Source organism: Aquila chrysaetos, chromosome 10 (assembly GCF_900496995.4).
Source record: "Aquila chrysaetos chrysaetos chromosome 10, bAquChr1.4, whole genome shotgun sequence".
Lineage (NCBI taxonomy): Eukaryota > Metazoa > Chordata > Aves > Accipitriformes > Accipitridae > Aquila > Aquila chrysaetos.
The window spans coordinates 9,259,261-9,280,751 of NC_044013.1; the positions used below are offsets into that span (position 1 = coordinate 9,259,261).

The window sequence follows — 21,491 nt, forward strand, 5'->3', positions numbered from 1 at the left end:
TGTCCTGAGGATGCAATTTGGGGTGGTTCGGGAGGCTTCTTGAAGTGGTATAGAGGGTGGGAAAGTCAACACTAGGACTCTTGGAAGCTAGAGATTTTCTAATTTAGTGTAGTTTCCTACTGATGTAACTGAATGGCTAAAGGCAGTATGTTATGGTCCTTCAAAATGACCAACACCTGCAAATTGCAAATTCATGTCTGTTCTTAACAACCCATCTGGGAATGCATGCAGCACACATTAGTTGTTCTCTGCTTGATTCTGTAGAGATCTTTAGAAAGGTTTTGTCCTGAGTAAAGCTGCTAGCTGATATACCAAAGTGCTTCAATGCCCACATACTTTTAGGTGGAACAGGGTTCTGAAAGGAATGTCAAATGTTAGAAAACAGTGTAGGTTTTTAGCCTTTCTGAAAACTACTAACCTTTAGCAAACCTTCAGTAATCTCTTTTAATCTCTTGCAAATGCCATAGAAAAATCAGAGTGAACGCTGTAGGAGCTATGTCATAAAACATATTCTAAAACCCCCAAATCATGTTTCAGGACCCTTTCCATTTTTATTAAAATTGAAAACCAGATGAAACTGAAACTATCATTTCTCCAGTGGCAGAAATGGGCCACAGATAGATCTGGTGGAGTGACCTTGGATATTTGGTCCAGGAATGAATAAAAATCTTTCTTTAAAAGGTTTCTCTTTCTTTTGTTTAGCCTCAACACAATGGAATATCTCCCCGAATGTTTAAGGCTTTTATAAGTAAAGGCCATCCAGAATTTTCCTCTAATAGACAACAAGACGCACAGGAATTTTTCCTACATCTTATAAATCTAGTAGAGGTGAGAAAATCTGAATTACTGCTTCTTTTCCCTGCTTATATTAGACAATGAGGGCAGAGCTGTTATACGAGTGGTTCATTTTTTATTATACTCTTTTTAGCCTTGGATATCTAGAAAATGACACTAATTAAAATGTATTTTGGTTTAGAAACATTTGTTTCCTTAATTCTCCCTTCTCTTTACTTCAGACTCTTGCATGACCACACTCAGGGCCAATGCTGCTGATAAAACTGCAAGAGATATAGAGAGGTCAATCATCGGTGTACAGGCTCTAAGATTTATAAATATATGTGACTGTCCTTTTAAATTGCTGTTCATTCTATGATTACATGCTACTCATTTGTTTCGCATATTGAAGTCTGTCCTGGAATATTAATGAATTGGGTATTATGATTATTATTATTATTATTATTATTATTGTTATTCCAAATTTATATCATGGTTGGGAGCAAACTAATTACCATGTCCAGTTCTTTTACAAATCCCAGCTGTACGTCATTGAATCATTATGTGAGGAAGGATTCCCCTGCTGAAAGCAAAATGACTAGTTGAATATTTCTGTATAAAATGTTAGTTCCACTGAGCTCCAGCTCAATGCTGTGTGTAAAAGAATCAGTACTGTGAATTTTAATGCTGTCTTTCTGAAAAGGAAATTTGCAAATACATGCAGTTTTGATTTAAAGCATTTCTTTCTTGTCCATCCTTCCTCCCTCTTTTTCCCATTTCCCCCAAGAACTGAGGGTGTTTATTCATGTGTTACAGTCTAGATGAAGTTACTCACATTTGCATGCATAATACTTCACATCTCAAAACACATGTACTGATTACAGGGTGGTTAGAAGACATTTTTCTGGCTTTTGCCTGATAACAGACATTAACATGAACAATAAAGAGGAGGTATATTATTTGTATGACATTCTCATCTGGATAATGAACTACAAGTTGCTTGTTCTGTTTCAGTGCAGATTCGGAGTGGTAGGAGCAATTCTATTTGCTGAAAGGATGCCCCATGTTATTTACCTGAGCTTTCTATCTTTATTGTAACCTGCCACCTTCCTACCTTCTTCTGTTCACCTTGACTCAGTCAGATTCATTAGGTACATACTCTGCAAGTTACTATGTGTAGAAAGATACTGCTGTGTATGCAGACATTGTGGACTTCAGTGGGATTTTCTGTGGGTGCAAGAGTTCTGCATGCAATAAAATGCAAGCTGAGCTGCCAGATCTGGGTGCAAGATTGGTGTCTTTGTGCTTGCCATAAAACAACCAGCAGCCTTTGGGTTCTCTGGTCATTTTAATGATCGTCACTTAAATCATTGGATCTAATATTCCTTTCAGAGGAACCCTGTAGGTTCAGAAAATCCTAGTGATGTTTTCCGGTTCCTGGTGGAAGAACGCACACAATGCTGCCAGTCCAGAAAGGTCCGCTACACAGAGAGGGTGGACTATATCATGCAGTTACCTGTTGCCATGGAGGCAGCAACAAACAAAGGTAAAGAAAAACTGGTCTATTGACTGACCTTCTGATGACTCTCAATCATGAGGGAAATGAAGTTCTCACCCCCTTGTGGTCTCTTTATATGGATAGAATGGTTCAAGGCCATGTAACAAATAAAACCAATGAATGATCAGGGGAAGGTTACTTGGTTTGGTTTTTTTTTTTAAAGGAGATTTTAAACACACATCAGTTTGTGGTTTTACCATCCCTGCTTATATTTTTATGGAAGAAGGATTCTACCTGGATACTCTTGGCAGGTTTTCAGACAGATTTCTTCTCAGACTGTGGGACCACCATTAAGTGTCATCACTTAGCAATATATCACCAAGAATGATAGCAGTTTGTATGACACGGATGTCAGAGATTTGTGATTTAAAACTTTAACCTGGATTTGATCCAGGGATGTGCTACACCACTTGTAGTACACTTTATTTACCCTTGGGTTTTGTGCATGTGTGTGCCCAAAGATCCCCATTAGGTTTAGATTTCCTTTGTCCTGGACAGTGAACCAGTATATAAAAACTTCTTTATTTCTAAAAAAGGAACTGAACATACTAGCTGATGAATATCTTGTAAAAACAAACACACACTCACAAAAAATAAATAATAAAAAGAAAACAACCAAAAACCAAATCAGCTTTGTGTTCTTTAGCAGCAGATTATATGATTTAATGTGATAATAGACAATAGGGGTATAAGATAGTTTGTCGTCTGTAAAGCCAAAATACACAATTTGGATATCCTGGTCTTTAGGAGAGGAGGGAAGGAGGATGAAGTGGTGGACATTGATTTAATATACAGGAGTGGTTTTTTCATGCCTGTGAGCTGCCTGAGGAAGCATACTTGTTTTTAAAGGAGAAAATGGCTGAGGAGGCTGGAAGACTTGGAAGCAGGAGGGAGGTACTGACAAATCTTGGTTGCCCCTGCAATCGGTGAAGAGTCTTGCAGACTAACATAATAAATGTATGCTTGAGGTGAAAGTGAAGGGGACATCATGGGAACACTAGAAGGGGGCTGTGTCTCTGGTTTCCTACATAATCTCAACATTTAAAATATTTTAAAGCGAGAAGGAACTATTCTGATTATTTGATCAGATCCTCTGAAATAGCACAAGACACAGAATTCCACCTACTGCTTTTCACCTAGCCCACAACTCCTTGAACTGAACAATATATTTTTAAAAGACCATTTTGACTTGAAAATTTAAGTGTTGAAGAATTTCACGTTCTTTGTTCATCAGTTTCAGTGATGATTCTGTTGCTTATAAAAGAGCATGTTATTTCCAGGTAATGGCTCAGGAGGTATATTAGTTTATGAATTTACCATATGGTGCTGATCAACTTGCCAGTGTCAGGACTCTTTCTACATCATACATAATCCTGTCCTGTCTAGAAAGTCAGATGACACAGATAGACAGCAATAATTTTCCAAGTCAGATTGAGCTGATAAAGTGGGTAGTTGGTGTTACTATCAACACAAGATTCTGGCTGTCATGGCAAAGTTTTAATTGCCTGTTGCCCAGTATTGCCAGTTCTGTGTTTTCACATGAACAGAAACCTTCAAAAAAGAGGTGTGGTTGTAAGCATAGCTCCTGCCTCCAACGCAGACGAAAAGATTTGATGTGTAGTTAAAACCATGTAAAAGTTTTATTGATAAATAGGTTTTTGCATTTCTAAAACTTGCAAAACTAAGACTGGTCAGGGACATCGTAACCATGACAATGTTCATTTAGCTTTTAGTGTCACATATATTTCTCAGATGAATTAATTGCCTATGAATTGAAGAGGAGAGAAGCAGAAGCTGCAAGGAGACCTCCACCAGAGCTTGTCCGTGCCAAGATACCATTTAGTGCGTGTCTGCAGGCCTTTTCTGAACCAAACAATGTAGAGGATTTCTGGAGCAGTGCCCTTCAAGCAAAATCTGCAGGAGTTAAGTGAGTGTGTGTGTGGCTGCTTATTAAAAAACTATACGGTGGTGCTCTGTGCTTATCTTGCTACCTGAACGTGATGCAGAGAGAAATAGACAAAGGCATTGTATTAGTGTCAGGGCTCATAAATGTAATGTGCAGATCAAGTCTGATGAGAGTTGTAATGACCAATTGAACAGGAAATAAATTGTTCTCAACTGTCAAACTCCAAGAGGTGATGCGGTCTAGTTGTTAAGAGCTTGAACTTTAAATGCTTGTAGCTTAATTGTCTGTCCACATTTTAAAATTGGATCCTATGTCTCAACTAGTGATAGAGCTCTGTATTGTGTGGTAGGAAATAAGTCTGGATCTCTGTGCTTAGTCGATGTCTTCATTTGACTAAAAATGCTGATGTGCATTGTGTGGCAGCAAAACAGGGTGAAGCAAATGGAGGTTGTGTTTCTTGTGAGCAAGTTCTTTAGATGGACGGAAATTTCTGCATTTGTGAAGTGCTATGCTGAAAACTTTGTTGTTGTTATGTTTTACATTATTTGTTGTTTATGTTTGGATTTCAACCCCACCACCTTTGTGTGCTACAGTGTTTGGTTGCATCTGTTGTTTGCTGTCACTTAAATGGAGCCATGGTACAAGATGGATATATAAAAGAAGGAACCCACCTTGTGTGTTTATAATCAGGTAGATAAAAGAACCAAGAACATTTTGGGCTTAAAAAAGCATTAAGAAGAAATAGGATGGCAGGTAGAGATCAGTGCGATTTTCAGGGGCAGTATTTTTTGCTAAGTACAAGAGTTAATCTCTTATCTGGTTCCATTTTTATGTCAGCAGCAAGGAGTGGCTGAAAATTGGGCTCTGCAACTGGTTTGCTGTGGCTAGGTACCTTCTATTTTTAGATTGCTTAACATATCAATGACTCATTGCTGTCTTAGCACACAGTTTCACTGACATTGTATTAAAAATTGGGAGACAAGTGGATATGGTGGAAAAAAATGCAGAAGAAATCTAAAGGTTTTTTGCATTAACTGTGAACATGTTGGAAGAACATTCTAGTCTTTAAATAGATCCAGGGTTAATTTGTAATTTAGCTGTTCTTTATCCCCTAGGTCTGTCTATAAAACCTAGAAAGATGAAGAATAATTTGCTATTTAAAATTCAAAAGTTTCGTGCCACAGATAAAGTTACTAAAATTGCAAGATGGTGCTAACAAGAATTTAGAAAGTACTTATTTATAGTATGGTAGGAAGGCCTTATATTTATGACGCATTTACTGTATTTTACCCAGAGTTAGGTGAATTAGAAGAAAGGATGGTATGTTTGAATGGAAGGTAGAGGGAACGATGCAGGAGATTAAATGTGGGGAAAAATGGGAGCATAGAGATGGAGAATGGTGGTACATATAATGTTGCATTGTGTTCAAGATTAAACTTTTTCTTTTCACTAAGTTGACAAATATCAGGGATCCCCTTAAACTCGAGAGTCATCCTCTATTTTGATAAATATTATAGTAGCTCAATAAGAATATCATGTAGGTTTTTTTATATAGCACTTTCATGTGAAAAACTACAATTGACAACTTTTTTTATCTTTGCTTAATGAAATGCTTTATAGGTGGACTGATAACTCATGGACAATGCTACTGTTACTAGAAAGGAAGTGAATAAAATGCAGATTTAATTGTTACTCCATTATGTCCAAGATGTGTTTTAAGCCCATGCCCTGAAGTTCTAGCCAATACGTCATTCAAAATTTATTACCCGACATTCAACTTCAGAACAACTTGCTTGTTCAAGTTTAATATTACTTGTAGTTGTTTTCTGTAATCTTCCTACAAGCTGAATTATCTGCAAGGGTTTGGACTGACATTCAGGATATGAATAAATAGAAAGCTACTACCATACTTCTCCACTGTACTTGAAAACATTTTTGTGAAATTTATGTTTATGAAATCCATCACTGTTGATCTCACTCAGGGCTAAAGTTACTCATCTCACTGTGCATGAGGTACTGAAATCTGTGCTGCTAGTGATTTTGTTGCCTTGTTTCAATGAATTGTATTTCTTGTGCTTCCCAGGACTTCTCGTTTTGCTTCGTTTCCTGAGTATTTAGTGGTGCAGATAAAGAAATTCACCTTTGGCCTTGATTGGATACCCAAAAAGCTCGGTATGTGCCTTTTATATTTAGCTTTTTTCTTGTTCTATCCAAGATAACCTATAAGGTGTACACGCTTTGGCCTATAATGAGGACCTGGCTTGAGTTTCAAGTTTATACTGTGAAGATCCTAATTGAATCTTCTTTCCTTTTATGACAAATTAAACCAATCCATGAGGTCTGTGGAGTTAAAATACAGTTTCATGTAGTCTGACCTCCTACTTAAATTGCGCTTTAGTGTTCTGAATTTCTCAAATAACTGTTTTCAGGAGGAGAATCCTGGCTGTGCTTGTACCTCGAGTACCAGAGTTCCCTCTCTGAAGGGGTAGGTTGCGCTGTGAGGTTGTTTTGCTGGATTCATAAGCTTAGCCTGTTTCTCTGCTTCTGTAGATGTTTCTATAGACATGCCAGACTTCCTAGATATCAACCACCTTCGGGCCAGGGGACTCCAGCCAGGAGAAGAGGAACTTCCAGACATTGCTCCTCCCATTATCATTCCTGATGACCCAAAAGGTATTTACTACTTCTCTCCTGATTCTCTCTTGTATTCCCCTTTCCCTCTAGCACATACTGATTCTCTTTAATCTTCACCTTTTGGAGCTATGAACAAAAAAGCAGCTCTGTACTTCTTAACTGAAGACTGTTAAAACACCCCACACCCTTTTTTTCCTCCCTACTAGACAACCCTAGTTCTTCCAGCTTTTCTGCTTTGATGTTTTCAGGATTTATGATTGATGCTGTTGCTCTGGACTCTCTCCAAATAATTCATATTTTTATTAAATTGCTGTGCCCAAAGATAGATATCATATTTTGTGAAATAGATTATTTCATTTGCTTTACTGGCTATAGTCTCCTACTTACCCTGCTGTGTGGTGGTTGCCTCTTTTGCAATAGTATAGTGCTGGTTAGTGGAGCAGCTTGTGCTGCATTATGATCTCTTCATCTTTACCAGCAGAATTGTTCCATGTGTTCCATGTGCATGGATGGTTATCCTTACTTAAGGATGAAGTCCTTGTGCTCATCCTTATTGAATGTTGATTGGTATCTAAGACTTAAGTGGATAGAGAAATGTGTGAAGACCTCTACGTTTATGAAAATCAGCTACTTGCAGAGAGCATGTTCTGTCTATTCATTGACATTCAGTGCATGTTTGTGACTCCCTTTTAGTAAAGTCACTGTGCACTGTTGCGTGGGGGATTTAGAAAAAATGAGATAGAGTGGTTCAGATTGCTTAAAGAATCACCTCCAATTGTATTAGCAATAGAAAAATGATTTAATAGAAATTTATGTGAAAGTGTGACTTCACAGAATTCGATGGCAAGCTTCACTCTATTACTTAGTACATGGGTGAAATGCACACAGGAAAATTAAATTAGAATAAAACTAAACTTATGTATATAGGGACCGAAAAAGAGTTAGGGTAAAAAGGGAATGTGGGAACGGGTAAGGGAGACTCTCCTGTTGAGTCACGAGGTTCAGAGAAGACCCCCTTGCTTTCTAAACACCTGTCGGAGTCTAGGTGCGGCTGGATTGATTCCTAGTCCCGGACTTGGTCAATGGTTTATATCTAAAGGGATTATGAGTATAATAGCAGCCTAAAAATCATTTACAGTTGAATAAAAATCACAACAGTAATTTAAGTATAAATTTGAAAGTATTAACTTATAATATATCTTATTATATACTTGCTATAACATACTTAATAACTTATAATATGCTTGCTATAACTTACCTAATATAATATACTTGCTATAACTTACTTACTATAGACTATTCAGGTTAGTACACACACATGCATAAAGACACTAAGAGATATAAGAGGGTAAAAGAGAGTAGAACAGAGAGAAAAAGGAGTATACATGTTACAAATTCCCCTTGAGGTCAGTGAAAATATTCACATCGAATGCTTCAGCATTTGTCTCAATGGGCGAAGGGTCAAGCCTCAAGGAGCGAAGAGAATCAGCCCAGGTCATGTCGTCTTTCGGCGACAGACCTCCGATTTCGCAAACAGGAAAGTTTGCAAGCTCTGAGAGGTGTCCCACTCAGAGGGAGATGCTGGTCACAGCCTGCTGCAGTCCAGGATTGCTCAAAGGGCCTCGCTTAGTACTGCTGTTTATAGGTTCGGGAGATGATTGACTTTTGTCATCAACAAATTGCTAGAATTCCAGCTGCGCTGGAAAATTCCAAGACTGTCTGAGAATGACTTAAAACATAGATACAGGATGCTCCAAGATTGTCAGGGGAGGATTGTGATGTCTCAAGGTTTTTATGAGAGAGAACTGGCTGTCTCTACTCCTGTCCCCCCCACCTTCGCCAGGCAGCAGGAGTCTTTGAGATGCACAGCATATCTCCCTGTCTCAGCTGTATAAGAGTTCCTGGCACAGTCAAGGATTGCTTACACTTATGCTAAGGCCTAGTGAGCCTTCCCAAGTCCGTAAATCATCCTGGAGAGGCTGGTGCAAAGGACTTGGTCTCAGACCCCTACACTGAGTCTCATGACAGGTGTCAGAAGTGGGTTGGAACATTAATCCACTCATTTCTTACATTTGCATAAGAGGTGTTACTGAACTGCTGTTATCTTTTGAGCACTTCTGTACTAAGTTTTGTCTAAAACCTGGTGATAAGGTAGTCTGGGTGGTACTGTAGCTAAATCACTCTCTGTTCTTGTGTAGTCCCTTGTGTACAGTATATGGTCCATCCTGGTCAGAAGGAATTTTAAAATCTGTCAGTTACTATGATCATTTGCTGTAGGATTTTAGCACTACAGTTCTGAGCAGATGGTTTTCTGTTCAGTTGCAGAGTTTACTTGAATAGCTTGAAACACTTTGGTTCAAGGTGGAATGACAAACACACCATGTTTGCAGAATTGATTCATTCACAGTACAACAACACTTAATACACAAAGGACTACAATTTAAGAAAACAGCTTTCCAGGCATAGATTAAGATTCAAAATCTTATTCATTTTTAAATTACAAGAATTGTTAAGCTGCAGTAGGCCCTAGCAGCTGTGCATGCATGCATAGTCCACTTTTCTGGATGTACGTGGGCTGTACAGCCCATTAAAAAAGGCTCTGTCTCCAGGAGCTGATGTCAAGCTGCTAAAATATTTGTAGAGCAGAAGGAAAGAGGAGTGATTAACATGCTATGCTGCTTTTTTTCTTAAATACTGTTTCTTTTACGCTAAAGTTCAGAAACAAGAATATTAGAATATCCTCCTTCCTCATTCTCTGGGTTTCTCTGGAGAATGAAATGGTTTATAGCAAGTCAAATCATGTTTTTATAATGTGACCTTAGACCCAGGTTGTTGCAATTTCCTCCAGATACCTTAAGTTTGGGTGCCTCAGTATTTAATAGGAAACCAGTAATGTAACTATTCTCATGACATGATTGCCCCATTTGCTTGGATGTTTATAATAGTGGTGGTATAATATCAAGATGTTTGTATGTGAAAGGAAGCTAATACCTGAAATTGTGTGTCAGAGCAAAGGCTATGGCAAAATTCAGTTCTCTAAAGGTTTTAATTTTGTCCCTTATCTGTAGGTTCCTTACAAACGCTTGTTCTTTTTTATCCTCTTGCTTAATGGACTGACCTAGTTTTAGTGTAAATGCATGGGTGATGGTACCTTATTTATAACAAAACAGATTGTCGCTTAAGTTGGTTTAGGTCAGCCATCAGCTGTATTTCCTACAGGTTTATAGTACCAGTGACACTTTTTGCTCTGATTTGAGTTAGGGAGATTACTGGGCAGAAACATCCCTGGTCTAATTAATGGCAAAAACATGGGATGTAAGCAAGAACATGCCCTGCCTGTATGAGCTCAAATGTTTCTATGACTTTAAAAATATGGAATTGTTTTTTCCCATATGAATCTACTTAGCTTTCATATAAGTCCTTTTCCTTGTTTTTTTCCTCTCTTAATTTTCAGATCGTATGACAAACCATTTCGTGGAGTGTACGTATCTCATTTTTCTGAGACTGGTATTTCAGCTGCTTAAAAAATTGTCATGCTTTTGCTCAGCTAATGGCTTCTCTCTCCTCATAAAGATGCATGAAGTATTGCCCTGCATGCTTCTAAATAACAGCTGATTTTTGTACTTGTTCAGCATTTACTTCCATGTGTGCAGCACACTTGAAGAGTCTGTAGTAGCATCAGCATAGCCAGAATATGAGCTGCTCCTCTATCTGCTGCTCAGCAGGATCTTGCAGTTCTGGGGGGTCACAGCTGCTTGATCCTGGCTCCCTCTGGACTCTGATCTCAGCTGAAGCTGTCAGGCCCTGTCGTTCAGAGATGAAGTTCCACTGGAGACTGCTAGATCCCAGCAGCTGTTGTTTCTCTCACCTGCAAGATCCTGCCTTTGAGAGGTGATTGCTTTTGGCTGCCATCTCTAGCCAAGCTCAGCACCTAACTTCTTCACCCCTTGAAATCCAGCGGTGAGTTTTCTTAATAAATAGTCCTGTAGGAATTTATCAAGGTTTAAGGATCTATGTAGATTACTGAGACAAAAGATTGCCAGTAAGTCCATAACAAATACTGTAATGCTTTGTACAAGGCTGTTTTCTAATGGGTGTGGGTTTACTGCAGTACTAAAACAAATCCGAGAGATATGTATTGTAATATGTGGCACCATGAATAACAATAAGAAATACTATACAATGGATGAAATTAGACTTTTATATTTTAGAAGGTACTTTCTTGTAGCTCTAGATATTGATGAGTCTTCAGTTATGCAACTGGCAGAGATGGGTTTTCCTTTGGAAGCGTGTCGGAAAGCTGTGTACTACACAGGCAACCTGGGTGCTGAAGTCGCTTTCAACTGGATCATTGCACACATGGAAGAACCAGGTCAGTGTTTGGAAGGTGTAAGTTAAACTCAGCTCCTGGTTGTGTATTTCGGCAGTCAGTAGAAATTTTATAATGTGTGACAGAGAAACAACGGCCCCCTTCCTCACCCCAGGAAACCTGGAGGTGTGAGTGAATTTTCCTAAGCTGCTCCTGGGGTATGCAGATCTTGACCATTATGTGGCATCCTCTGCCTAGAAGAAAACAAACCTAAGCTACATCAGAAGTACACTCTCCTGTCCTCACTGATGGTGTGGGCCAGCTCACTGTTTTCCACCCTTTGGCTAGGTCCGTGCTGCTAAGGGGGAAGCTGACTTGTGATCAAGTGTAAGTACAAAGAATCCTGTGGTCTGGATGCTTTTTTACCATGTCAGCCTTCTCTAGCTCAGGCTAGAGCATTCATGCCGTACTTAGAACTTGGGCTATTTACTGGTGGACAGGGCTGCTAGATGTTCTCCACTCCCTGTGTTTCATCCATGCAGTGTTTGGAATCATGATTCAGCACTGAGTATAGCTGAGCACTCCTTTGTGAGGAAACTCCAGATTTGGTTGAGTTCACACTTCACTGTGGGCTTTTGTGTTGCCCATGTAAATGAGAAATGAGTTTCACTTGAACTTAACTGACATAATCAGCCATGGAATCAGTTCATTTTACATCTATAGGCGTATCAGCTGGGTTGTCTACTATTCTGGTGTCATCATTGCTTCCATATCAATCTTTGCTGCTTTCCTGCAGTTGTTTCACTTCTGTGATGTGCCAAGTTGTTCCAGCCTGCTCAGTATTTTGTCCACCTAGATACTTTGTAATGTGCATGTTCATTTTGTTGTTTTTAAGGCTTTCCACACATCTAAGTCCCAACTGGGCCAGTGAAATGAACTTACATTGATTTCAGGACTGCTGTTGAGGTCCTGTTTGTTGTTTGTTTGTGTTGTTGACTTTCCAGTTCAGTGAGGCAAAAGAACAAACTGATGAATGTTTGTTTGTTCCAGACTTTGCTGAGCCATTGGTCATACCTGCATTTGGAGAAGTTGCTTCCAGTGGAGCAGCTGTGTTTGGAGCTGTTGGGCTAGATAACCAACCTCCCGAAGAGATGGTTGCAATTATCATTTCCATGGGCTTCCAAAGGAATCTAGCAATTCAAGCGCTGAAGGCAACAGTGAGTTCCATGTGTTATTGGTAGCACATGGGTTCCATTTCATATTATGTGCTTTGTACACGTGCATGCTCAGACGCCTTTGAAACATGCATATAAAAATCCAGTTAGTGGGTGATGCACATAGAACTATCTGGCAAAGCGTGGGATGCCTGATTTGTCTGGGTTAGAGTGGGGAAGGTGGTTTGTGTGTTTCACATGAATGTCAAAGTGTGGAGGACAGTGAGGAAAACTTAGCTTCTTGTACCATCTGTTGAGAAACAACCTGGATGCCTAAAGACTATGCATCTTTAAGATGAGAACCCGGGGGCCATGGGGATTAGTTGTGGGAGGATTTCTTTTCCATCTGTCAAGCTTCTGCAGAGTGCTTGTTGAACACTATTTTCCATGGAGGTAGAGTATGTATCTTATAAGTTTTAAGTGCTGTCGAACATGATCCTTACTGTGTTCAAAGACCAATGAGTGGCAGCATGCTAGAGAATGTATTCAATGCTGCTCTTTTGCTTGTTTGACTCACAGAACAATAATTTGGAGCGTGCACTGGAATGGATCTTCAGCCACCCTGAACTCGAGGAAGAAAGTGAGCCTGCTTTGGACATGATGGATATGGAGAACAATGCTAATGCCAATATCCTTGCAGAGACAGGGTCGGAGGGACCCAGGATCAAAGATGGGTCTGGAAGTAAGTTCTCCTTCAGCTTAGAACTGGTTATCATGTTGTTGCATCACACCTATGCCATTCGTAGAGCTCCTTTCTGTTTTGAAAGTAGTTATTGTGGGTTTTTGGACATGATCCAGACAATTTACTTACAATCTTGCTTCTGAGGCCGAGTCTAGCTCTGTGGGGCTGCTAAGTTCTGTGGGCTGTGTTTGCTCAGAAAACTCTTTCTCTAGACTCACTGAATAAATCGAGTCCAAGTTTCTTGTTGCCACAGCATATAAGTCTCTTCTGGCCTAGCTTTACTTTTTGTTTTGTTGCTATAAGAGAAAAAGACAAAGAAAAGCTAGAATGTTTAAATCTTCAGAGGCTGAGCATCCTAAAGGTAACGCTGCTGTTACAAACCACCTGAGTTTCTGTCCTCCTGTGGTCTGATGGGAGATTTGATAATCCCTTCAACCAAGTTCCTTATTCTAAATATGGCAGGTATAGTTGGTATCCTGCATGTCCTGCTTTGCTATTTTGGTTTTTTGAGATCCTCAGTCATGCTACTGCTAAATAAACCACAAGATGGGGCTAATGTACAGCAGAGTTGTGAAGCAGGCAAAGAACCTAACCTATTGTAAGTGTAAAAGCAACAGAGTACAAAAGCTCAGTGGTGGTTCTAATAGAGGTTATCACATAACGGTTTTTGGAGGGTTTTTAGTGACCAATTCTAATAACTGTAGTATGTTCTAAACTTGTACTTCTGATCTTGACTGTAATGGTCTTATAAAAAAAAAATTAACAGGCAATTTGATTTTTGTTTCTGTGGTTGCTGTTATGATATAAGAATATTCATTTCTTTGTTTCTAACATTATAAAGACCAATCTTAAGTTTCTTGGAGACATGGGAAACATTGATTATCGTTAGGTTAAAAAAAATTATTTCGAATAATTATTTTTTGTGGTACTTAGCCTTTATAGACTGAGACCATTTACTGAGTGCCTGAAAACCTGATAATCAACATGATACTGTAAAATGGCTCCAGAAAGCCCTCTCCACCAAAATCCAGGCCCCTGTCCTTATGCAATATCCTGAAAGAAGGTACCCTTTTACTTTTGGTGGTAATTTGGGTGAACGGCATGAATGGGTGGGGAGCAAGAACCAATGCTGAGTCCTCTGGAGACATTAAGCACAAAAATTGTCCTCATGTTAAAGGAAGAGGTTTCTTTCCTGTCCTCTCTTTTATGGGCTGCTGCAGTATAAACTTCTGGTTTTTGTTTGGTTAACAGGGGATCTGTGATCATACTTACAGCTAATTTGTGTGCAGAATGAATTCCTTTTCTGGCACTTTCTGTGGTGCTCTCTGTGAACTGGGAATGAATCTGCTCTTTTCCCTTTCCTGGTAGGGGCTGTGATCATAGCCCAGCTGTATGTGTACAGATCTATCTGGGTTTGATTTGGATTGGTTTGATGTTTGACAGTGAATCTGACCACTGGTTAAAGTGAGAATATGCTGCAGTCTTAACAGAAACTGTTTGGGGATGCAGAGTCTGAGTTAGGAGTGCTTAGCTGCTTCTCCAGTACTGAAAAGAAAGTTTCCCCGGAGTCCTATTGCAATGTTAGCAGTAAAACACTTACGGTCCCATTTGTATTTCTTAAACAGGATATGAGCTGTTTGGGTTCATCAGCCACATGGGAACATCCACAATGAGTGGCCACTATGTTTGTCATCTCAAAAAAGAAGGAAGGTGAGTGGAATTGGGAGACACACACAAGGATGAGCAAATGTTTTCTTTGATGCATGCATCGTACAGAGCAGGGTGTGTATTCATGGCAGACAAAACATGCATGTTGTTACCATGTATACATTTCCCACCAAGGAAATTAAGATTGTTACAGATTGTAGATGTGGTGAGTCGGTTCTGATTCTGCTGAGGTGTATGCTGAAACGTACCATCGGCTCTCCTGTGCTTGTTCCAAATCTCTGTTCATCTTGGGGCATCAGTTCTGTATCTGGTTTTGTTTATCTGAGCTTCCCCCAACTTCCTTTCATTCCCCATCAATAGAAACCCATCAAACTATGGGCTGATACTAGTATTGCTAGTACTGTGGTGCTGATCTTGGCTGTGATTTTGATATGGTTGTATTATTTGGCATTGGGAATCCCTGATTTTCCTTCATTTGATTCCTCTGCATGTTCCTCTTCCTTTTCAGTTCCTGACTCTGCTAGTAAACCTGCTTGTGCTGTTTCTCTGATCTTTTTTGTTGTCTAATTTTAGATTTTAAGCTCTTTGAAGTTTGGATCTGAGAAGTCCCTGATAAACTTGTGATGATTTTTATACACGTGGAATGTAATCAATCTTGTTTTCATTTCAGATGGGTGATCTACAATGACCTTAGAGTCTGTGCCTCAGAACGACCTCCCAAAGACCTGGGCTACATTTATTTTTACCACAGGATACCAAGTTAGGCCTCAAATCTATTACCTGGCCTTAAGAAGCCATAAGCCTTTTTAACCTGCCCAAAAAAGTGTACAATAAAAAAGAAAATCTAAAACCAACAAAAGACCCCTAATCCTTGGACTGCCAAAAAGCAAAGGAAAACATGGGATATTTATAGTTTATTTAAAAACAGTCATTTGATGCCGCCTTAAGTGTTAGAGGGAAAATTTCTATTAGGTGATGTATAGTATGTTGTTTTAAATTTATACACCTTAAAGGGTACCTTAAGACCATGCAGATTACTGGTGGAGTTTGCAGCTAGTAAATGGAGAAGATGGAATTTTCAGAGTTGAACAAAAATAGCCCAGTTCAGCCCACCTCCTGCCTGTTCTGTACATGCATGTGTTGAAGACCACAAAGAAATATTTGCATCTTTGGTAACTGGGAACCAGTGTTTTCAACCAGACTCCAGACCGCTTAGGAGAAATCATATTGCATATAAAGTTGGAGGAAGGGGGTATGTGAGTGTTCTTCAAAGCAGAATGTCTTATTTGAGAGATGATTTTTGGTACAGTGAGAAAAGTCAACTAAAGTTATATCTGTTGGAATTCAGTTTTATAGTATTTTGGTTTGCCTTTTTGATGTGTAAACCTAAGAAACTAATGGAGATGGAAGCAATCTCCTGTCAGTGCCCTGTATATTTTCTGCCAAAGAGAAATAGTAGATTTTATTTTTGCAGACATAGGTTTTTTCATATTCTCTTGGATGTTTGTTTTGCAAGTTCTTCCAACAGATTCAGGATTACAGATGGCTAAAAGAATCAGACTTTCTGACTATAAAATTAAATGCATACCCTCAGGAAGGGCAAGGCTATTATTTAAATTTTATTTTCTTATGAAGGAGGTAAAGAAGGGGTAATGTCCCATTATATTTATTTCAGGGAAATTTGCATCTAGACCACTCACATTCCAGCTGAAATCAACTCCCTGACAAAGTACTCACAGTGCAATTGTGCTTTCTGCCAAAGATTGCTTATTTAGTTCCATCCATGAGTGAGGGAAATTGCTTAGTAAAATAGCTGATTTATTGATTTGCCCCTCTCTCCTCCCTCCCTTTAAAAAAAAAAAAATCCAAAACCCCAAAAAATCAATAACAAAAACCAAACAACAAAGGAAAACCCCACTTTGAAATGATGTTTCAGCTTTCTTAAAACTTGCAAACACACCAATAATCTGATTGCTTCAACAGACACCTTCTAAAAGGGGTTTTATATATCTGGCAGGGATGAAGGGGTGGGTAGGTAGGGGCTGGCCTTTCCTGTTTTGTTTTGTTTTCTTTGGGTTGTTATTTCACTTTGTATCACAGACAAGAATTTATATGTGGGTTTTTAAATTGTATTTGAAAACACTAATTCTAGAAAAAATACAATGGTGAGTGCAAAACCTTTCATGATTCCAAAAAACCCCCAAAGGCTTACAGTGTTGGCCACTGCTTAGAGACTGTTGCTGGAGTTGCCTCATATAATCTTACTGAGCCCTCAAAATAAATTGGAACAGTCAAAAAAAAAAAAAAAATCCTCCTTACAGAGAGAGAGAGAGAGGCAGGGAGGTGTAATTACATTTTCTCTGCAGTCAGTGTCTGCAAGTTTAATAGCAAAATTCAGGCAGCTACACACTACAGAAGAGAGCCCAAATTAAAAATCTGGTTATGAGCAGGGCATTTTTTCCAGCATTTGGGGAAAAATAGTTCTCCCTCTGGTCATATAGCCTCATGCAGAGCCAAAAAAACACTGCTGATTTTTTTAAATCAATTTTTTGATCTTAAAAGATTATGAGAGAAATTCTAGTGCAATAATTCTGTAGAGTGTAAATGGTGCCTAATTGCTGGGAAAGCTTCTGGCATTTAGTGCCCTTATTGACACAAAAGAACGGTGGCGTCCTAGCACAATAGTAAGTGGCTCCTGTGAGATTCAGCTGCCTTGTAATTACTGAGCCACCAGTTCTGGACAAAATAAAAGCTGCCAGAAATTTTTTTCCTTCTTCCAGGTTTTGAGTATTTGTGTATTTCACCAGAAAATGCCAGATTTGACAATGGGATCAGCAAATTATGCAGTGATACATCTTCTATATAAAGTGAAAGAACAAAACTTCCATATATCTATGTCTGTGGTTTTTCATTCTGGCAGTAGAAAACGGACAAAAGGCCTCTTTTTTTCTCTTTTTTTCTCTTTTTTCTCCCCTCTCTCCCCTCTCTCCCCTCTCTCTCCTCTCTTTTCTTTTTTCTCTTTTCTTTTTTCTCTTTTCTTTTTTCTCTTTTCTTTTTTCCTTATGCACAGTTATATTCCAAGGAAGTTCAGCACAACAGCTTCACTCTTGCCTCATGAACTTAAAGGGCTATTTATAGACTAACAGGATCTGGTGGCCACTACCTTTTTATTTAGAAACCTTGGGTAAATGAAGGCCAATAGATTAGTTCACATGTTCATTATTAAACTGGAAACATGGCTGGTCTCATAGGATTAAGGATGGAGCTTGGACTCTTGCAAACCATTTGTCTGGTACATCCCAAAACTGGAATAGCTGTGGGACTGATTGATCTCAGTTAATAGGAGGCACACTTGATAAACTGGAAATGGTAAATGAAAGGTGGGAGCCATTTGCTGGCTGTGATAGATGAACTGTAGCACCTCAGCTTCTGAAATTCTTTTCAGTTCATCACTCTTGTGTACTGCCTGCCTAAACTACCAAGTGGGTCAGAAGTGCAGAGAGCAGTTTAGGTGAAAGGCTTATGGATCTTCTAAAATTTAGGGCTTGAAAATGTGTTAAAAGTTCTTCAGCTGTTTGAGGAACTACTTTAGTATTTCCCAAAGTAGTGGCTTCCCTCCTTTTTCAAATGGCCAGTTAAGTCATTTCACTTTTGCAATGGGTTATGTGTGAAGAACATCATGAATCTGCAGGAGCAGGATGTAAATTCCTGACTCTTCAGCCTAATGTGGGGGAGAGGACTTTGGTTTTTTAAACTTCAGCATTCAGAAGCCACACTCAAACAGACTGTACTGAATAGATGACTAATTTATCAAGCTTTGCCTGCTAAAATTTGTATGCAATTAATTGTGCTGGCCCAGGCCTCAGTGCACAACCTGGGCAAGTGGCTGATGGGGAAACTCCATGTGTCTGGGTACTGTAATAGCTGTTAGGGGGTTAGGTGTGCTGAGAGGTTCTTGACAAAAAAGGATGGAGGAAGAAAAATCGCTGTGAGCTCTTTGAGACAATCTAACCTGAAAATTATGGCAAGCCAGGAGCTGGCAGCAAATAATAATGCTCTTATTTCTCTGACTGATTTTTACTTTTTCATGTGATACATCCAGGTTAGGAGAGTGGAAGGAAGAAAAACTCAACAACTTTTCCTTGTTTTCCTTTTCTCCTCTCATTCCTAGCAGCGTGCTGGATCCAGTAGACCCCTCATTCTGAGTCACAGTTTCCAGTCTCCAAAACACATGTAGGCACAAACTCCTATTTAATCTTCCTAGCTAAAATATAATTAGGATAAAAATTTAATTTATTCAAAGCTGTGGTTTAAAAACAAGTCTAGATGTTTCTGGACTACTATCACTTGTAATTCTACTGGGTTCAGTGGCATTACTTCTGACTTACTTTGGTGTAACTGAAACCAGCATTAGTCCAGTTTCTTTGATTCAGACAGCCTCCACTGGGTTGTAGAGTACATTCTGAATACAGCTGCAACCAGAGCTCATTAGATTGCTTTAGAACTATCTCCAATTCATTCCTGTTGTTCTCCATCCTGGCAGCAGCCATTTTTATCATCTTTGCTATTTTCATGCAATGACAGACTATGCAAAATATGTAACTGGACTTAACTTTTTATTCTTTTCCCATCGCCTTTCCTATCTGAATGGCTGAGGTCAGTTTCTGATTTCTATTCACTCCTCAGTGATTTTACTGTTGTATCCTGGAAGTGTCTGTACTGGTTTACTTTGCACCAGAGTTGTTTGCTTGAAGCACTGTTAACAGTTTGGAGAGTATTTGTCTGAGATCAGAAAGGTTGTGAAAGACATTGTTGCAACTGTTTTAAATTAAAAAGAAATATTCTCACATCTTGTGACTGTGTGGATTCTTGCTTCTTTCTTTCCTGTCTGAACTGAAGAGGAATAGACTGAGTATGTTTTGATGCTGCTTCTTTTCTTACTCTTTGTGGTCATGTTTGGTGTTTTACTGAAAAAACCTGCATAGGGAACAAAGAGATTTGTGAGAATCTTGATTTCTTGTGACTCACGGCACTTCTGTGGATTGGAAAAAAAAAATAAAAATCCCCAAGCCCTGAGTGGATATAAAACATGACAAAAATAGAAAATAGGATTTAAATCGATTGAATTTTTTGTTTTTAACCTTTAAGCCAGTTGACATTCTTTGAACATGAGAGTTGGCAATGTTCATGTGGAAGAGTGTTGTCATTTCACCCCCAAATTCCTGCTTTAACTTGGTCTGTAGTTCCTCGTACTCATTTAGAAATTTCACCTGCTGTTCAGTAAAGGAGAAGTCTTTTTTCCTCATGTGTAACGGCTTTACATAGCAGCGTGACCACTGGGACTCTTTGGCAGATGCAATAGGCCAAAAAAGAAGACTGAGGCATGGCAACCCTTTCATCTTTTTATAGGATCATGGGACCAGGAACTGGAGGAGAGGTAAGAGGTAAACCTACCGGGCTATAAGTGACGTTTCCTGACATGAAAGTAGAGGACACGTGAAGTGTTGGATGATAAGAAAGGTAAAGATGGTTCAGCTCCTGAAGTCCAAATTTAATGATCTATCTCGGTTTCTTTTCTATCACAGATGTCCTTTGTGACCATGGCAAGTCACGCCGCACGGTGTTCACTCCACTTGTAGCAGCTGGAAGAGGTGGGAGAATGTGGCTCCTTGTACAAGCTAAAGGGCTGTGTTCAGACTTCATGCAAGAATTTCCTGTATAGGATTTGTACCTGCTAACTTTTGCCGACTGCTTGTGGAAGGCAGTATTAGATCACTGACAAGTTAACACCGCCCCAGTCTCTGCTCCCCTTCACTAAAATGGGAAGTAACACCTCTCTGTCCCTCAGGTGTGCTACAAGCTTAACATGAATAAGGGCGGCACTGACAGCTCTGGTGAAAGACGAATGCCATAAAAATACTGAAGACAGATAGTGCATAACTGACAGCTGGTGTGGAGTAGGTGATTATGTTTTCAGACTTCTTTACCAGTATGCTTCCCAGTGATTTTGTTGAGCAGTTCTGTAAGTAGGATTTGGCACTAATGCTTTTCTCCCAGCCACTGTCTTTGGCTTCAGGACTGCAGTGCTGCGTTCCTAGTCTGTGTTCGCTACAGAGCACATAACTAATGGGCATTCCTGCTGCTTCTTTGTTGGTACATTTGAGCAGTAAGAACTAAACTAACCTTAACATCTCCTGGCAAAACACACCAGTGTCAAGAGCACACATTACTTGCATCCTAAGGGTTAGTGTGTTTTTAGTGTCTGTTCCCTTTTCTTCTTTGGTGGAAAGTTCTGGTTAAAGCCATAAGCAGACTGTTGGCTTTTCTGAAAGAGCTTTCCTTCTACAGGCAAACTGTGGCTCTATCTTCTGGGTTTTTTTCTGGAGCAACCCAGATGTCCACTGAAAGTATCAGCCTTCAGATCCATGCCAATGTTGTCCTGCTTTGTCAATAGCCCTCTGCTATAACTGTCAAAGCCCCCTTGCTGGTTGTCATCTCTGTCCACAGCGATGTACAGGAATTTTATGTCCTTCTCGTGTCTGTGCTTATGTTGGAGTCCCATAGCAAAAGCATAAAGATTGATGTCATTTCTACTCTGTCACCTCTTTCACTTCATCACATGAAAGCCAGAACGGAAAAACACTCATAGTCAACTCCCACTGTGGTTTATGGGAAATTGCTTGAGTAACAATTTCAGTCACTGAAAGTTGAGGGGTTTTGGGGGGTTTGGTTGGTTTTGGTTTCTG

The 21,491-nt window shown here is 39.4% G+C and overlaps 1 protein-coding gene across 1 annotated transcript in view; it reads left to right on the forward strand.

Annotated features, from left to right (window-relative positions):
- USP13 (ubiquitin specific peptidase 13) overlaps positions 1–19,594 on the forward strand; it is a 59,357-nt gene extending 39,763 nt beyond the window's left edge. The window contains exons 11-21 of the mRNA XM_030027639.2: positions 703–828; positions 2,167–2,320; positions 4,085–4,259; positions 6,322–6,410; positions 6,789–6,911; positions 10,327–10,353; positions 11,101–11,244; positions 12,232–12,398; positions 12,915–13,077; positions 14,703–14,787; positions 15,416–19,594. Coding sequence (XP_029883499.1) covers positions 703–828; positions 2,167–2,320; positions 4,085–4,259; positions 6,322–6,410; positions 6,789–6,911; positions 10,327–10,353; positions 11,101–11,244; positions 12,232–12,398; positions 12,915–13,077; positions 14,703–14,787; positions 15,416–15,509 — 1,347 coding nt within the window. The 3' untranslated portion in view covers positions 15,510–19,594. The remainder of the gene's footprint in view (positions 1–702; positions 829–2,166; positions 2,321–4,084; positions 4,260–6,321; positions 6,411–6,788; positions 6,912–10,326; positions 10,354–11,100; positions 11,245–12,231; positions 12,399–12,914; positions 13,078–14,702; positions 14,788–15,415) is intronic.
- Positions 19,595–21,491: the final 1,897 nt, after the last annotated feature.